We start from the raw sequence: 17,758 nt of genomic DNA on the forward strand, positions 1-17,758 counted from the left end.
AGAAGACGCCCCCCCCCAGTCCCTCACCACAATGGAAAATTGAGTCCATGGGATGATGCTATTTTCAAATGCTCAAAATTTGAAAATGTGGAGCCTTGGGGCCTCCCTAGTGGTTCAGTGGTAAAGAATCTGCCAGCCCCTGGGTTAGGAATATTCCCCGGAGAAGGAAATGGCAACCTACTCCAGTATTCTTGCCTGGGAATTCCCACAGACAGAGGAGTCTGTCGGACTACAGTCCATGGGGTCACAAAGAGTCCGACACGAGTTATCAATTGAACAAAAATGTTGAGCCTTGGCATACTTTTAAACTATTGTTTTAGCTGGAATATTCTATACCAAACTTTTCTAGAGGATACCATGCTAAGTCACTACAAAATTTATTGTACTGTAGGGATAGTGTAAACATTTTGTTAATAAAATGCTATGTTTACAGATTAAAAAAAAAAAAGTTGAGCCTTTGCTACAAAAGATTCTCACAAAGCTACACCCAACATGAATTCAGAAAGTGACGAAGTATGAGCTGTCATTTTATAGAACTGTGGTAGTGACTAAGAAGAAGTGAGGGAATCTGCCATTTTAGAAGTCATCTGGTTCAAAGGTTGTTTCCCCTAATGTCACTGATCCTCCCAACATAGTCCAGGCTCCAGGAGCTCTGCCCAGCTTTCTCTGCTGGCTCCATCCCACAAGGACGGGCGTGCCACCCCTCCCCACTCCTATCTGAGCACGGTTTTATTACAGCTCAAACCCAGCTATCAACCCCACACTGCTCTGCATAGAAAAGTGGCACTTGGGTGTGTATATATATCTTTTTTTCCTTAAATAATATTCCCTTTCAGGGCTATGGGACACAACATTGAAACCCTCATTTTCTGGCATGGAGTCGACATATAGCAAATGCTTCAGAAACGTGTGTTCAAAGATTTAAAGGGAGTTTGGAAACCTGCAAATAGGTTTGTATTTACGTTGCTGGAACTACAACTTTGCTCTTTTATAAGCCCCACCTTCTTGTGTTACAGAGTCTTTGTAAGACACGGGAGAAAAGGTTAACTGAACGAATGAGTGAATGTTTAGTCCCATAAGCCCTCACACTTGCGAAAGAACACCCACGACAAAGATTGAGAAACTTCAGAACCACTGCCTAACTGGTCCAAGGACAAGTCATAAGACCACTATTTCTGACAACCTCGATCCCATGACTGAGCATTCTGACACGCCCACCTTCTCAAGAGAAGGATGATTCGTCAGGATCGGTTCTCACTATAAAATTCCCATCTACATTCCTCCTGCCACCTGTTCATTACAGCACCTAATTACTACATAAAACAACAAAACAATCATTAGCAGTGAAAAATCCTTTGTAGAAACTCCAGTTCTTGGGGCTCAGCACATCAGGTGCCAGCATCTCACTTTGCTCCCACATCAGTGATGTCACGCTTGCACAAGACGCCTGACACTTCAAAAATACAAGATCAAACAACCCATGAGCCCAAACTGGAAGATCCAGTCTCCCTGCCTGTCCAGCTCCTCCAATTCCTTAGCATTTTAAATGAACCTCCACAACCTTCTCCTTCTTTCTCTTAAGGACCTCTCGGTAACACCTGATGAGCTCAGGGATGAAGTGTTTTTAGCCATGAACTCCCATAATAGTTGTTCCTGTAAGAACTAGATTTTCACCTGTTAAATATTACTCGAGTGATAAAGTACGACTATAAAGCCATGAGGCTGGTTCCCTAAGCCACATGAGGAAGAAGAAAAAAAAAAATCCCCGGAAGTTTCATTTATTTCTAAATAAAAGCCTTCATTCCAAAATAAAAGCACATGAGGAAAAGGAGAAAACAGCAAGAGGCCTGGGTCATCGCCCCGGCCGCCCCGGTTCGCACGAGGGGCTGGGAGCTCTGAGCACCAACCTCCTTCCACTGGAAGCTGCTTACCCTCTGCTGCCTCATCCACCCCAGACACTCGCTGGTGAGGCGCTTGGTGAATTCATCCCACCCGGAGCCACTCTGGCAGGTGTACCCTCCGCCGCCCTTGGAGCTGGCCCTGCGGACGCGGGGGGCGCTGATGGCTTTGTAGAGGGCTCGCATTTGCTCCTGCAGCTGCAGCAGCCTGAAAGGAGAGGGGAACCATCACGCCGCGGCAGGAAGACAGCCCCTGAAGACCTGTCCTGGGCAACCATCCCCCTTTGGGTCAGTACAGGGACCACACGTGCTCTTTTTTGATGACCTCTCTTTTCTTTTATAGTTTTATTTATTTTGTCTGCGCTGGGTCTTCATTCCTGCAGGGCTTTTCTCTCGTTGCAGAGAGTGAGGGCTACTCTTCGTGACAACGTCGGGGCTTCTCACGGGCTCTAGGGCCCCCGGGCGGGCTTCACTAGCTGCAGCTCCCAGGATCCAGAGCACAGGCTCGGTAGCATCAGCACAGGCTTAGTTGCTCTGAGACATGTGGGATCTTTCCAGCTCAAACCCTCATCTCCCGCACTGGCAGGTGGATTCTTTACCACTGAGTCACCAGGGAAGCCCACAAATGTTTTATTTATAGGCTTTTTTTTTTTTTACCTTAGTCACAGACAAAACCTTAAGTATTCTTCTGCTCCAGACCTGAAGCATCACAGCAAGGGTAACTGCCTTTGCCCAACCTGGTAGCATCTTGTACTTTCTCACGAGTTCCAGCCTGGGGATCTCCTAGGACCCCATGCTCTGAACACCATGATCACACAAAATCAGACTACACACCTCTGCATGAAACGGCATCTTCAACTCTATGAGTCTCATTTCTGTATGCAGTAAACTTAGCTGGGCTCTATTTTATTCATTCTTTTAAAAATATTTATTCACTTGGCTGCGGCGGGTCTCAGCTGCAGCACACAGGACCTTCTATCTTCATTGCAGGGTGAACTCTTAGTTGGGGTATGTGGGCTCTAGTTCACTGAGGGATGCACCCCAGGCCCCCAGCAGTGGGAGCACCCAGTCTTAGCCACTGGGACACCAGAGAAATCCTCAGCTTAATCTCAGACTCAAAAGTCAACGCCAAAGGCTTTTGTTGCCCCCTAAGCGGAAGCACGGTGAACACCTCACAGCAAACTCAACTCTTCAAAAGGAGCACACCCTCCTGGGCAGGTCTGCTTAATTCACTGCTTGGCAGCTTCGTGACTCCACAAAAGATGAAGGTAGTGGGTTTAGGTGATTTGTATTAGAGACCCAAAAATGGGGCGAAATTATCAAGCAAGGGAGCCTTTCCCGGAAAACGTCTGTGCTTCCCTCAAGGGAAGACCAGGGTCAGGGGACTGAGTGTAACTCCTACACCAGGTCTGCACAACTCCTGCTGGTCTGCAGGCCCGCCTGCACCATGCTCGCTCTGTGGACAATACCTTTTTCCTTTCTCTCTTTTTAAAAAATGTCTCTTTGGCTTCACTGTGTCTTAGCTGGGGCTCGATATCTTCGTTGTGGCATCCAGGATGTTTAAGTCATGTGTGGGATCTTTAGTTGCAGCACGTGGGATCTAGTTCCCTGACCAGGGCTCGAACCCCGGGGCCCCCCGCATTGGGAGTAGGGAAGTCTTAGCCACTGGACCGTCAGGGAAGTCCCTGCAATACCTTTTCTGATAAGCATCACAGGGCTGGCCCATCTGCCGCATCTCTCTGATCAAGCTATCGGTAATTTCCATCTGATCGTTGGCCTGGGCGAAACACTCGTCCAGCTCTCTGCTCCGGGCCAGCTGAATTCCATCTCCATACTTCAGTTCCTGTAAGAAAGAAGTCACGTGAAGGGAGCACACGATACGGGAAAGAAAAGCTTCATGTGTGCTAACTGGTAGCGAAAGTCTCTGCTATAAACTTAAATAAGTCCCCCCCCCATTCCATGTAACTGCAAAAAAATCTTTAAATGAAAATTATCTTATTAATCTGAAGAAACTGCCTGTAATGCAGGAGACCTGGTTCAATCCTCTGGAGAAGGGAATGGTTACCCATTCTTCTTGCCTGGGGAATTCCATGGAAAGAGGAGCCTGACAGGCTACAGTCCATGGGGTGGGACTTTCACTGTCACAAACCAAAACTGTAGACTGTTTTTTAAATTTTGAGAGGCCTTTAAAAGCATGTCCAAAGATTGCTAATCTTGCCCTTGCTTCAATGTTAAATGCCTATCTTTCTTATTTACACAAGCCATTCATCTAACTGGAATTCTGCTATGGTAAGAGCCCTGTACCGTCATGCCAGATAAGGTCTTTTTTTTTTAGTTTTTTTAACACACAAACTGAGTTTTCCCTGCATCTTGTAGGAAATAACTTTTCAGTTCTTAGAAAGCTGTCTAGTTGGTCGCATTGAGCTAATAACTGTACTGGTTTTGATGATGAGTGATATTTAGTGAAATGCCACTTTTGGAGGGAGCTGAATGATGGGTACTCAGATAAAATCACGCATCTCTTGACTTCTACACCTATTTCAGTGAGATCCGATGCTATCTCAGTAACATCCAGGAGCATGAGGCCTTCCCCAATGTTACTATCTCCCCTCAATTTTTAATTGCTCATTTTCCCATACTTTGTAACATTTCTACTGTAGAACTGTTCTCACAAGATGGTAAATTTTCCTGAAAAACTGACATTAAATTGATGGTGTACATCACAATCTATGACAACCCAGTGACATAAACACGACAGGGTGCATCTCTAGGAAGAGAAAGTGTTACCGAATCACATAAAACAACCACAGGTGATCGCAATCCCAAAAGGGTGCCAGTCCACAGAGTAAGCATTTGTTGGGAAAAAGTGTGAAAACTAGTTCCCATGGTTCAATCAACACTGCAGGTAGGTGGGGAAGTCTGTTCTGAGACAAAGCATCGCTACATGCTAAGTATGTGAAGAAGATGAAGGATGAGATTGCAGAGGTCTATAAGTCTATCAGTAGGAGCAAGCCCAGGAACAGAAGCAGCTGCGGTGGCACTAGGGGGTTGGGAAGCGAGCTTACGGGCTGCACAATGAGCTCTGCCCTCATCAGGCAGTCGGAGCAGTTCTGCAGGAGCTCCTGGATGGTGTTCTGGTTCTGGTGCCTGGACATCGTTCCCGTTTGACTGAAGGAAAAACACAGAGAAGGCTGGTGGTAAATTTTTTTCAATTTTGAAAAATTATAAACTTTCAGAAAAGATGCAAAAACACTCCGCCCCGGTCTCCCTCCCATTGCTCACATTGGCTGGGCCTCTGTCCCCCTCCCCCTTTGCTCACATTGGCTGGGTCTCTGTGTCCCCCTTCCCCTTTTCTGTGTGTGCTTCACAGGAGATGTGGGTTTGATCCCTGGGTCAGGAAGACCCCCTGGCAGTCCACTCCAGTGTTCTTGCCTGGGGAATTCCACGCACAGAGGAGCCTGGTGAGCTATAGTCCATGGGGTGGCAAAGAGCTGGACACGACTGAGCAACTAAGCACAGCACGGGATCTAATCTGGATGAGTCATGGAAATGCATTTCTAGCACCTTCTCTGTCACTCATCCGACGTCAATGCCATCAAAAGTCCCTCTGCAAAAGGGGGCTTCAGCCCAGAGCTGCAGGGTTTCCCTGACCAGTATGTGAGGACACTTGTAGGAGACGAAAGAAAAGCTTATTCTGCAAAACTATATTCTGCAATTACAGAAAAAGACGATAACGGTCAAGAAAAAACGGAGTGAAGAAAGTGATGGCAAATTTAAGTATCTTTAATGCAAAAACAAGGCACTTTTTTCCTTTCCAGATGACCGTGGAATATTACCCTGTATGACTGCTCGGCCACAGGTGTATTGCGAATGCAGCACTTTACTGGAAGAGAAGCGGCAGAAACTTTAAAACAAGAGTGGTGTCTAAGGAGAATGTTGTAGATACTCTACACTAAAAAAATATTTATTATTCGTTTGGCTGTGTAAGGTCTTAATTGCGCATGTCAATTCCTAGTTGCAGCATTCCCAGGCAGGCATCGAACCTCCGCCCCCTGGGAGTGCAGTCTTAGCCACTGGACCACAAAGGAAGTCCTAGATATTCTACATTTTAAAGAAAGAAAGAAATTCAGTCTGTTCCAGATACAAATAAAGAGTCATCTATAATAAAAAAGTCTTATTTTTTTTAATTTGCCAAGGTGCTTTATGCCACAGCACAGACCACTACAGCTTAGCTTAAGAGACATGTAAAGCCCATTAAATTATTACTGTTTAGGAAAGACTTTAAGAGTGTCCTACAAGAAACCTGAGCTCCTCCCAGCATTCAGAGGCACCAGTCAGCCCAGCCCAAGCTTTCAGATAAAACCGACGCCGGCTCAATCCGGGACTTTCTTTTATGTGTTTGTGTGTGTTGGGAAGGGTGTCCGTGCATTTTAAAGGAAGAATTTCACTGTTTAAAAAAAACAGTTTGAAAAGCACAGGCTGTACTAGGCAGAGAGGGGGTAAGGTTACAAGAATGTGGGATGATCCCCTCCGCTCCTGATTCTGCCTCATCTCACATCCGAGAGGCACTTTCTCTCGCTACCACCCATTGGCAGTCCGTCCCTGCCAGCTGAGCTCCCGACATGCCAGCACCGGCTGAGAGTGCGTGGGTGAAAAACCAGCTCCCCTGGGAACCGCTGCCAGGTGGGGCCGGGGCTGCTCCAGGCAGGCTGGGCAACGCCCACCCAACAAAACCAGGGCGCCCCACCCTCCCCGCATGAATGCCGCCCTTCTCCGCCTCCCACGCAGAATCAGGCAGGAGGCCTGGCACACCTCTGGGATTGCTGAGATATAAACAGGACTCTATCCCTTGTCAAAACCTGTGCAAAATTCCAATTGACTTAGAACACTTTCCAAAAGGCACCTATTGTAATAGGGAGGAAAGACCTTCAGGAGACAGAGACTTTAAGAAGCACAGAAGCGTCATTGAGAAGCGAGGATGGCTAGGCAATTAGGGAGTCCTGTGAATTACATTTGTTTTCCTGGTTGAAGAGGCATGAGAGGACCTTTCTTCTGAAACATTGGGTCATTCTGATACATGACTGGGTTCAGAGGGTGATTCCCACAAAGAATGCCAGTCCCTCCCACGCAGAGAGGGTGCTCTCAGAGCAGCGCAAAGTCTGAGTTTCTTAAATGACTTAATAACGTGTGTGACTATGAAGACTAGCACAGGGGGTTCCTTGGCAGGTGCAGATGGGAGCTCTGGGTGAGGGAAGGGCTTGGCCAAAATGTTCCCTGGGGTTTTTCCATATCACAAAAAATTAAAATATTAAACATTAAAAAAGTAAAAAAGCAGCAGAGGCCAAACTTGCGAATGAAAGTCTCTAAGTGTATATATGCAAATCTTTTGGGGCCCACATGCCTCGGGCACGGGTCGAGACCATGCCCCCTGCAGCGGAGGCACAGAGTCCTAACCACTGGACGGCCAGGCAAGTCCCTATACAGGTCTTTTTAAAGTGACTTTATGCCACCAGATTCCTTTGACAACAAAATTAACTCATCAGCTCTCTTTACCCAACTACTAGAGTAGTTAGTTACACGACACTTAGAAATGAACTGTATCCAGGAAAAAGAGGAAAAGCAATTAAATGTTGGCTTAAAATATTATGAATTTGCACTTAAAAAAAAAGTAACTCCACAGTCTGTTAATAATACCAAAAAGAATTCTTCATGTTTTACTAAAAAATGTGCCTATGTTCACTATACACACCCTTGACAGCCGCTAAAACCCTCTGTGTGTGCCTTGGCATGTTAGGAAATAGATGAACAGCTGTCATGCACAAAAATCTAATCTCTTTAAAAGTATAAAAAAGAAAAAAAGAAAAGCTAAACTGTAAGCACAGTGTAATGAAGAACCCTTGGTACTGTGACTGGTCTTAGGAAAGTATGATCTGATGAAGCAAATTTTGTCTTAGACACAACCTTTCAAGACTGGTCCTTAAAGCAAGACTTACAGCTCTCATCTGTCGTCTGTAAAATCTCACTTCAGTCTGAACATCCTTGGGAAGCATCATCAAAATGAGACCGGAGGAAGGGAGACCCAGGTCCCCTGAGGTTTACTGATGAGGATAGAGAATCCACCTTCACATTTCAGCGGTCCTGTTTCCGCCCAGTGACAGACTCACACAGAACTGGCTTAAAAATCAAGGAGGCTGTGTCTGCTCAGAGGATGCTGACTCATCAGACACCCAGATGCTTCGCAAGACTGGACCTTACGCAGAGGAGCCAGGACAGCTTGCTTCAGGGAACACTGGTGGTTTTTTGTCATTCAAAATGTTTTAAGTCAAAAACATTTTTTCACATAAGTTTAGATCTTTTTTAGTTAATATCTGAAATTTTTTAGATTCAGTTAACTCATCTGTTAGGCTAGATTCTATCTAAAATTTCCTTAGCTCATTTGTTCTGTAACTTTATTTTATGAAGCCAACAAACGTACTACTCCTATTGAAAATAATTCAAAAGTCTACATTCTGTTTAAAGATAATAAAGTTTCCTCTTCATACAGTGCATTTTGGGAAAATTCGAAATTCCATCAAACAGGAAGAAATCACTTATTTATTTAACAAGCACATAAGGACTTTACAAATCCTTAGCCTCAAAGAAATTTTCAGAACTGGTACGAACTGGTGTTAGGGGTGTAGAGATTTTAAACCATGTTAGGAATGGAACTAAAGACATCAAAAGTTCAATTTTTAAGTTTTATTTCAGTGACATGGAGGATGAAGGATGTCAATGCAAAAAAAAAAAAAGAAAGAAAAAAGAAAACTCATCTGGGTCAAATCAATAAAAAATAATTTTGATCAAAATTAATAGCTTGCCTTGAAAAAAATAATGCATGTCCTTAAAAGTCTTTAACATCTCTGAAATCCTGTTTTATCTTCAAACTCACAAAGACAAATGATTCATACAACAAAGGACCTGCCTACACTTTTTCTGAAAATCCTTCCTAAAACTTGTTTAAACAAGTAAGGGTTGCAGCAGGTTTACATAAAGCTCCCTTCATCAGAGGCTAAATGGAAAACATGGTCAGGATTTTCATCCAAGTGGGCCACATGAAAGCATGACCGGTATTATAGAGCTTTCTGTTTCACTACCTACAAATAACAGTCATTTCTTAAAAAAAAAAAAAAAAAAAAGATTCCAAAATTAAATGTGAAGTCATTAGTTTAACACTTTTCCGAAGATCATAGAAAAAAACACGAGAAAAATATTTCGAAAAGGGGCGTGCAACATTACAAGATTAAGACTTTTTTTAAAATACTTTGCTTTATAAAAGTCTTTTACAATTGTTCTTGCCGTTCATTAGATACTTGACTGGTGCCCCCGACTCCGGATTTCTTGTGTGCGTATTTTCTTTCCCACCCAGTTCCTTCGTTTCTTCCTCCTTCCTTTGCTGTCTCTTCTCTCTCTCTCTCTTTTTATTCATTCCACCAACACAGGACCCTGGATGTGTGCCAGAAATGATGTCTTATGTGTATTCAGATTCACGGAATAATGACCCTGGAAAAACTCAATAAATATTTGATGGAAATTATGGTGATTACGTAATGCTCTTGAAACTTACTTTCATTAACATGGACTTAAAGTCTATTTGCTTAGCTCCTTACAAGGTTCAAAACACGTTCCATACATTATCTTGTTTGCGTTTCTTTAAAAGAGCTTAAGTAAAGCATCCATTGAGTTTGTTTTTTAAAAAATCGCTTACTTCACCTAAGGAAAATACCCTACCTTTAAGACTCACCAAACACATGTCAGTGGAAACATCATGTATCAGAAGTTACACATCCAGGGCTGCGGCCTCCATGCATAGAGCTTCCTGGCACACCTCTGCCCCCATTCTGCACGAGTTGTTTACACACCTGTCTGGCCTGCTCCTGGAGAGCAAAGTCCCACATCTCAGCCACTTTCAACTCCTACACACACCTGACGACACAGGGCTGTGCACACAGAAGATCTGTAGCACATGTTTGTTTGGCTTAGGAAAGGGGAAGAAAAACAAAGGCGAATCAAAGGCTGGTATTTCCAAAGATCCATCAGGTAGTGCATTTACCTCACCCGAATAGTGGGCAAAAAAATGTTTTGTTTTGTTTTGTTTTCTACCAGTTTTAGAAAGAAGCCTTCCTCTGATCCTTCATTTTGTCCTCACCCAGAATCTCCGGAATCAGCATTCTAATCAAGGTCCACTTCCTCCCCATGCTTACTATTTTCACAGTTTGTTGGTGAAAGGTAGGGGCGGGGCGGGCACCCCAATTACAGATCATTAACTTCAGAAGAGTTTGGGGGCCACCCCCTGCTTGGCCACTTCCGGCAGGACAGCCTGTGACTTGGAGCAAGTTAGTTAGACTGGAGGGGCCTGGGGTTTCTGCACGAACACAGCCACCTCCCAGGGCTGGCCTGATGCTTCGAGGAGGAGCCCCAGAGGGTGCAAGCCCCGCAGAAACTAAATCCTCCTGCCGGGTCGCTCTTACAGGGGAGCAGTGGCTGCTGTTGTGAAATGATTCTTAGATTTCCCTTTGATTTTTCACTTTGTGGTTTTTGCCCCAATTTATAATCTTGAACTTTGCCTAATTTTAAGGATATCTTGCAGCAAATTGAGGGTAGAGAGAGAAGCAAAAAAAAAAAGAAAAGAAATGATGACTGAGTACTAAGTGTGAGGCATTTCAGACTTTGTCAAGTAATTTTTAATTCCTAAAATTATCTATAAGATCTAAAATAAAATTTGAGACACTTCAGAGAGAGTGATACATTTTAACTGCATGAAAGACATTTTTTGAAAGGATCAGAAAAATATGCTTTCTTTTCCTGTATTGAGTGGGGATGAATATTTGACCCTTAAAAATTCAAAGCCAAAGTAGGGATTTCTATTTTGAATTCTGTCCCTATATAAAAACTTACATTCCTTCTGATGTCTATTAAAAAAAAAAAGTCATGTAGAAGTTGTCGAGTTATCCACCAAGAAGTGAAAAAATTGAAGTTGTTAGTCTCTCAGCTATGTCTGACTCTTCACCACCCCACGGGCTGTAGTCTACCTGGCTCTTCTGTCCATGGGATCTCGTGGCAAGAATACTGGAGTGCGTTGCCATGCCCTTCTCCTGGGGATCTCCCCCTTCCAGGGATCCAACCCGGGCCTCCTCCATTGCAGGCATATTTTTTTTTTTACCATCTGAGCCACTACCCAAGAAGCCAACTCAAATAAAAAAAAATTTTTTTCCAGGTGCCAGATGAAGCAAGGGAAATATGTCTGCATGTCAAGACTCTGAATTCCAAGCAAAAACTTGGACCTATCGGCTACAGCCTCCCACTCCTGGGTCATCATCTTCATGAAATCTGGATTTCGCATTCCGAGGGTCTCTGAAGGTCTTGGATCCTCCCCGGCCCAGGGTGTTGTGCTAAGGTGCCCGTGACGATGGGGCCATGCTGGCATTTTACGAGATGCTGTCTCTCAGAGTCTTGGGGTCTGTAGGGTGGTGGTTTCTACATCAGAACCACACCTGCCCATTTTCCCAGGATTGCAAGAGGGAAACAGAGAAAAGCAAAGGGTGGGGAGCAGGGCCCCAGGCACCAAGGCCTCCGGACTCAGCCACTCCTTCTAGAACCACTGAGAAGTCCGGAAAGACTGGTTGGCTGAGAGTTAGACTCCCCCAAGACACACCCAAGCTCTCCTGGGATCCACCCCAAGAAGTCAGCATGGAGGCATCAGCACTTTTTGTCTTTCCCAAGACATTTCAGCCACCTGAACAACAATGAAATTATGCCCATATTTAGAGAAAAAATTAACTCCTTTTGGAAGCTCTTCTGTAGATCTGCCCAGCAATTAGTGGGCTTAATTGCATTCCTCAGCAGATAGAAACTCTACAGGAGTGTGAACGAAAGAACACAACGGTTATAAAATACATCCTAGGAACGCAACAATTTAAAAAGAAGTGAAAACTCATTGGATAAAGAGTTTACAAGGAGAAGAGATGTTAAGGTTTGATCTTTTCTTGAGCTATGGTGGTATACAGGATGCAAAGGCAGCTTAACTTCCAGTTAGCTGTGTGACCTAGGCCAAGTCATCTAACTACATTAACCTCAGTTTTCCATCTGTGAAATGGGAAGTTTGTTCTGAGGCTTGAGACAACAATATACCTGGCACATTGTGGGTGTTTGCCCTGTGGTGATATAACTATTATTAACCACAGATCTGATATTTTTATCAAATATATTACTTAATCACTATGTAAGTGGTATCATCTGCCTTATATTAAGCAACACTGAATCTTACTTTGCCATCATTTCCCATTAAAACATTTAGAATGACCATTCTGTGAGTCACCCACCCCTGAGCCTGTTTTCTCAGATTCTCCCCTGCCTCTCTGATCCAATTCTGAGCTGAAGCTGTCACTCCATCACATCTACCTCCTGTCCCACTGCCACCAAACTTGACCAACTTTCATCACCTCCCTCCTTCACCGGTACAAGCCCTGAAAACAGTCCTAGAGCTCTCTGTGACGGTCTCATCTCCCTGTTACTTCAACGAAGACCCTGACTGGCTTGGATGAAACCTGCAGTGGATCCCCTGTGCCTACCCAAATCCTCCCACCACGGAGTCCAGGCCTCCCAGGCGCTGCCCCAGCCCGCCCTGCCTCTCTGCTTCTTTACCATTTCCCCCCTGCAGCAAATGCCCCACAGGGAGACCGCCACTCTCTAGCCCTTGAACTTGTTCCAGTTTGCCACCTCTCACATTTTTCCTCCTGTTCTTCCCTCCCGCTGGAGCACTCTCTGCCCACCTGTCTTTACCAGCTGAAATTCCCCAAAGTCCAATTCAACCACTGCCTTAATAATAAAGTCTGCCAAGTGCCGCCACTATAGATGTTATCATGTCCCTTATGAAGCCTGAGTCACGGGCGCCCCTCCTGTGTAACAGAGTACTTATGTCCTTATCTTCCCTTAAAGAGCATCCGCTCCCTTCCAGAAGCCTTTGTATTTCCACCTTTGAATCTCCCCAACATCTAGCACACAGCAGATGCTCAGGATGTATTGGCTGAGCGAACGAATATACACACACGATGTACTTTCATCCTGGAAGGACAGGGTTGTCCAGTCTCATACACTTCAGTGCATGGTACAAGAGGGCAGAGGGCAGACGGACGAGCCCTGCGTGGACTCTGGGATTTGGGGCAAGTCTTAACCTCTTTGTCTCTCAAGTGGGAAAGTGAGGTTTATGTCCTCACCAGCATCCCCTTCCCACTCTACAATTAAATGCAAATATGCCTGTTTAATTTCATGCTAAGAAACAGGCTTCTTTTAAAAGTTAGTTTAAAATAGATATCAAATAGTGAGGCTTCCCTGGTAGCTCAGACGGTAAAGAATCTGCCTCCAATCCCTGGAGAATTCCATGGACAGAGGAGCCTGGCAGGCTACAGTCCATGGGGTCACAAAGAGTTAGACAGAACTGAGCCACTAAGCACAGCACAGGGACCACACACATCCTGGTTTGGAAACTGTGAGTTCTGGAGAAAAGCATTACCATTTTATGCACGTATTTCTGTGGTTTAGTGACAGTGAAGTGAAAGTCGCTCTTGTATCCGGCTCTTTGCGGCCCCATGGACTATACAGTCCATGGAACTCTCCAGGCCAGAATACTGGAGTGGGTCGCCTTTCCCTTCTCCAGGGGATCTTCCCAACCCAGGGATCGAACCCAGGTCTCCTGCATTGCAGGCATTCAGTTTACCAGCTGAGCCACAAGGGAAGCCCTTAGTGACTGTATTCGGCTGGTAATCCTCCTACAAATTCCACACTTTGATCATCGGAAGATCTAACTGGAGGACTTGGTCACTTGGCCACCAAATTTCACTACAGATTTGTGATTTCTACAGGAAAAAGACTAGAGTAAATCCGCCTTCATTGAAAACAGTAACATCCTACCCAGGAAAAATCCAAAGTTTAAATTTTCGAAACTAAACCTCTTTAATTATTGAGCCTGTAGTATGTACCAAGCTTGAAAATATTAAGCTAGAGCAGCAGAAGGTAAATAAAGTCATTGCAGACTCCATGCAGTCTGAAACAAAGCCGAAAAAGACAAGGGAAGGAGGGACTGTCAGAGTGAGAACGGTCTGGTCCTAAACAGTGACAACTGTTCTACGAAAAGGACCGACCGAGCCAAGAGATTGTAAAGCCACTTCCGAAGGAAAAATAAGATCTGGGCTCTGTTCACACTCAAATCCGTGTATTTAGGGAAGGGCTACATGCAAACATTGATCACGCAAAAAAATCACCAGTCCAATTCAGCCAATCAAGTGGGAGTTTTAGAAACAAAGGAGTTTAGATGCAACCAGTCGCTCTCATGCTTTTTTAGGGGCTTCTTTTTGTTTTTCTTTTGTTTTTTACTTTAAAAACAAAGCACCTCAATTTAGAAAAACTTCTGGCCAGAAAAGTGCTTTTTGAATCCTTCCTCAACATTCATTTGGGAGTGAGAGATGGCATCTTGCTCCTGCAAAGTCCCTACCAGGGACTAGCAAACTCCCTCCGCACAAGACCAAAAACAAAACAAAACAAAACAAAAAACCTGGCAACAGGTGCAGGGACCCTCAGTCGCTGTTTTAGTAAAATGCAGACCTCGGCTTCTGCGGGCTTTTGTGTGTGTGCTAATAATGCTCAGCCTCTAAGGGGCACCTGCCAGGCAGGGGCAGGCCAGGGGAAACTCCAGTCCCTGGATCCACAGAGACCCCCAGGCCACATGCCCGCTGAGGCCCCCGCCCCAGCCCCCCACCACCTCTCAGCCCGGCAGCTCCACACCAAAGAGCAGAAAGACAACCTCCCTCAAAGTTAGGTCATTTTTCACTTGAGTCAGTTCTCCCTTCCCGCAGAGATGTAAAACTTAACAGATTTACAAACAGCCTTCAAGTTGGAAAAACCAAACACACAAAAAATGATGCTCTACTATTCGAAAACATTGCACCTTGCCCAAATTTAACGTTTCAGAATTTAAGAATTCTTAAAAACCAGGTGTCTTTTTATGCGGTTCATTAAGCAAGGTATTAATTACAAATTTACTTTCAGGAGAAGCCAAGAGGGTGAAATATTCCATTAATAATAATGTGTATTGTCAATTTAAAACAGGATAACAGGAGCATTTAAAAAGAGAAAAACAATTTGGTTCATAAAATGCGGGAAAGAAGTGGCCTTGCTAATTCTGACTTGGGTTTAAATGGCTTTAAATGTATAGCATGTGCTTTCCAAATACTAGACGACTTGGAGGGGTAAGTAAAGTTTCGGATTTAAATGGTTGGCCAAGTTTTCAAACTAACTTAAAAACCAAAGTGAAAATGAGCAAAAGTTTCTTCCCAGCCTCCTTAGTGGCCTGGCACATTCTTCTGGAAACCCCCAGGCGGATTTTGTTCATTAAAGAGCGCCATCCAATTTTTTAAAGAAAATTAGTAAGAAAAGGAAGAGCGCCAAGGTTGAGACGGTTCATTGGTCACTCAGAAAGGGAAAATAAAATTTCAAGGTGCTCCAGGAAGATAAAGAAATGAATAAATCGAAGCAGAAAACACGCTGCAACTCGAGTCCGTCCCCGCCTCCAAAACTGCTGGCAAAACAAAACCCCCGGGAGTGGATTCAATTTGCTCCTCCCCAGCCTAAGGCCACAAGGCAAGGTCGGCAAAGTTTCTGGAACCCAGGCCTCTTTCCCCCAAAGCCCTACAAGGCAAGGACTTGCAGCGGGGCGGAAAGGGGGGTGAGGGCCGAGAAATTCTCACGATTCAGGTGGGCGACCCCAGCTCCAGGGACTGGGTAGACGTAGGTTCGTTATCTTTCTCCGCCCCCACCCGAGTGACCCTCCTCGCTGGATTTCCCCGCTGACTCGGAGGCAGACCTGGCCCTCTTCCCACCGCCCTCCCCGGGGCACCTGGACCAGGGCGCCCCCGGCGTGGCGGGCCGGCGGGGGTGGGACCCGGCGCCGCTCCTCCGCGAGCCCCGGCTCAGAGCGCAGGAGTCTGCGCCCGCCCTCCGCCACCCGGAATCCGAAGTCCTTTCTCGGGTGCATTTGAAAAACCAGGAAACAAAGGGCGCGGGCGCAGGGCCACAGGTGTGCTCTCCGGCCGGAGCTGCGGCGCGGCCGATCCAGGCTGGGGGGCCGGGGGGCGCGGGAACAGGCCGCCGCCCCCCGCCAGGCAAATCAGTCTAGGTAGCGCGAGAAGCCGACGAAGCGGAGCCTTCTCGACCCGGGACGCGCAGCCTCTACACAAAAGCCTCCCCCGGTGGCCGAGCTGCCCAGGCGCCGCTGCGGACGGGGTCTCGGGGTGACCACGAGTTGGCGATGAGCAGTAGCGCCCGCCGAGTCCACGCCGGCCAGCCCGCAGGCCGGAGCCCCCGCTTCTGTACTGATTTAGAGAAGTTGGCTTTGGTGGTCGCAGCCCCGGCCGCCTCACCTCCCATCTGCGGCTCTAGACTAAGGCGACGCCGCGCAAGGGATAGTTCCGGGCTCAGCCGGGACCCCAGCGCCCCGCCGGCACCTTCACTGGACGGCCGCGGGCGCGTAGGAGCGGCTCCCTCCCCCGGGCGCACGCGCCCACCCCGGTCGGCGCGGCGCGCACGGGACACGCCGATCCGGCCCCAGCGCGCGCGGGGAGTGCGCGCAGGGCCTCAGACTGACCGACCGTCCCATTTCGGGACCTGAGTTTCCCCGTCGGTCAGGGATCCTTCCGGTCCCAGGGTGCCAGGGGAGGGTGGCGGCCCCGGCCCGCGCCCCGCGCGCCCTGGCCGGCCCGGTACCCACCCGTAGCCGTCCGAGTTCTGGTCGGTGACCGTGCAGCGCCGCGAATAGTACATCCTGCTGGTGCCCCCGCCGCCGCCGCCGCCGCCGCCCCCGCCGACCCCGCCGCAGGTCATCTCATAGCGCAGGTCGGGGCCGGACTCGGCGCGGGTCATGCGGCCCAGCGTGTTGATGCGCGGGTGCGAGCCTCCGTTGCAGCTCATGTCGGCGGGTACTTGGAGCGCCGCTCAGCTCCGGGGCGGACGCGAGGGCCGGCCGGCTCGGAGAGGGCGAGGGGCTCCCGGGAGAGGCCCCACGCCGGGGCTGAGCTGGGGACGCAGAAGGATCGCGAGGTCGCGCCTCTCCGCTGGGGCCGGCCGGGCCGCTGCGAGCGCGGCAAGCGGGCGGGGGTAGGGCGCCGGGGACGGGCAGGGAGCGGGAGCTGCGGCTCGCAGCGCGGCGAGGGCGCAGAGGAGCCGGGCCGCGGGCGGGTGGTGGTGTTGGTCGGCGGGGGCGCGAGTCTCCTCCCCGCTGGCGCCGGGCGCCGAAGCCACACCTGGCCGGTTTCTTCCCAGGGCGGGGTGCGGCCGCCGCGCCTCCCCGCTCCCCCGCGGGTGTCACCGACGCGCCCCGGCCGCCCCTCCCCATCTGTGCCGCCGGCCCGCGGCTCCGCCCTGCGCGCGGGGCCTGAGTAACTCGACGGGGCGGGGGCCCGGGACCCGAGCGCCTGGGGCGCGCGGCGGGCAGTGGGCAGGGCGTGCACGTCGCCCCGAGCTGGAGTGACGGGGAGGGAGACGCCCCCCCCCACCTTTTTTGAGGATTTTACGGTCCCCGGGGCGGAAATAAGCTGAAAAAATAGAAGTCATTCGATTGCAGTTACTTATTAAACATTTACTTTTGATTATCCCTGGAAACGGTGCCGGCCAAGCCTCCTCTAGAAACTATTGAGGAGAGAACGCGTAGATGATGAGGTTTTGTTTGGAGGCTTTTTAAAAATTTTCTTTTAGTCTGGTAATTCAGAGTACTGAAGAAGTCCGTTTTCCGACGCGTGAAACGAGTCCTTAGCCGGGGAAGTCATCACCGTAAA

The 17,758-nt window shown here is 47.8% G+C and overlaps 1 protein-coding gene across 2 annotated transcripts in view; it reads right to left on the reverse strand.

Annotated features, from left to right (window-relative positions):
- The window catches only part of DSP (desmoplakin), a 43,905-nt gene extending 26,453 nt beyond the window's left edge, over positions 1-17,452 (reverse strand). For both annotated transcript variants that reach the window (XM_069564272.1, XM_069564271.1), the window contains exons 1-4: positions 16,696-17,452; positions 4,964-5,066; positions 3,593-3,741; positions 1,932-2,106 (exon numbers count right to left, since the gene is read on the reverse strand). In XM_069564272.1, coding sequence (XP_069420373.1) covers positions 1,932-2,106; positions 3,593-3,741; positions 4,964-5,066; positions 16,696-16,895 — 627 coding nt within the window. In that variant the 5' untranslated portion in view covers positions 16,896-17,452. The remainder of the gene's footprint in view (positions 1-1,931; positions 2,107-3,592; positions 3,742-4,963; positions 5,067-16,695) is intronic.
- Between the last annotated feature and the right edge of the window lie 306 nt (positions 17,453-17,758).

The sequence above is a fragment of the Ovis canadensis genome, chromosome 20 (assembly GCF_042477335.2).
Source record: "Ovis canadensis isolate MfBH-ARS-UI-01 breed Bighorn chromosome 20, ARS-UI_OviCan_v2, whole genome shotgun sequence".
NCBI lineage: Eukaryota > Metazoa > Chordata > Mammalia > Artiodactyla > Bovidae > Ovis > Ovis canadensis.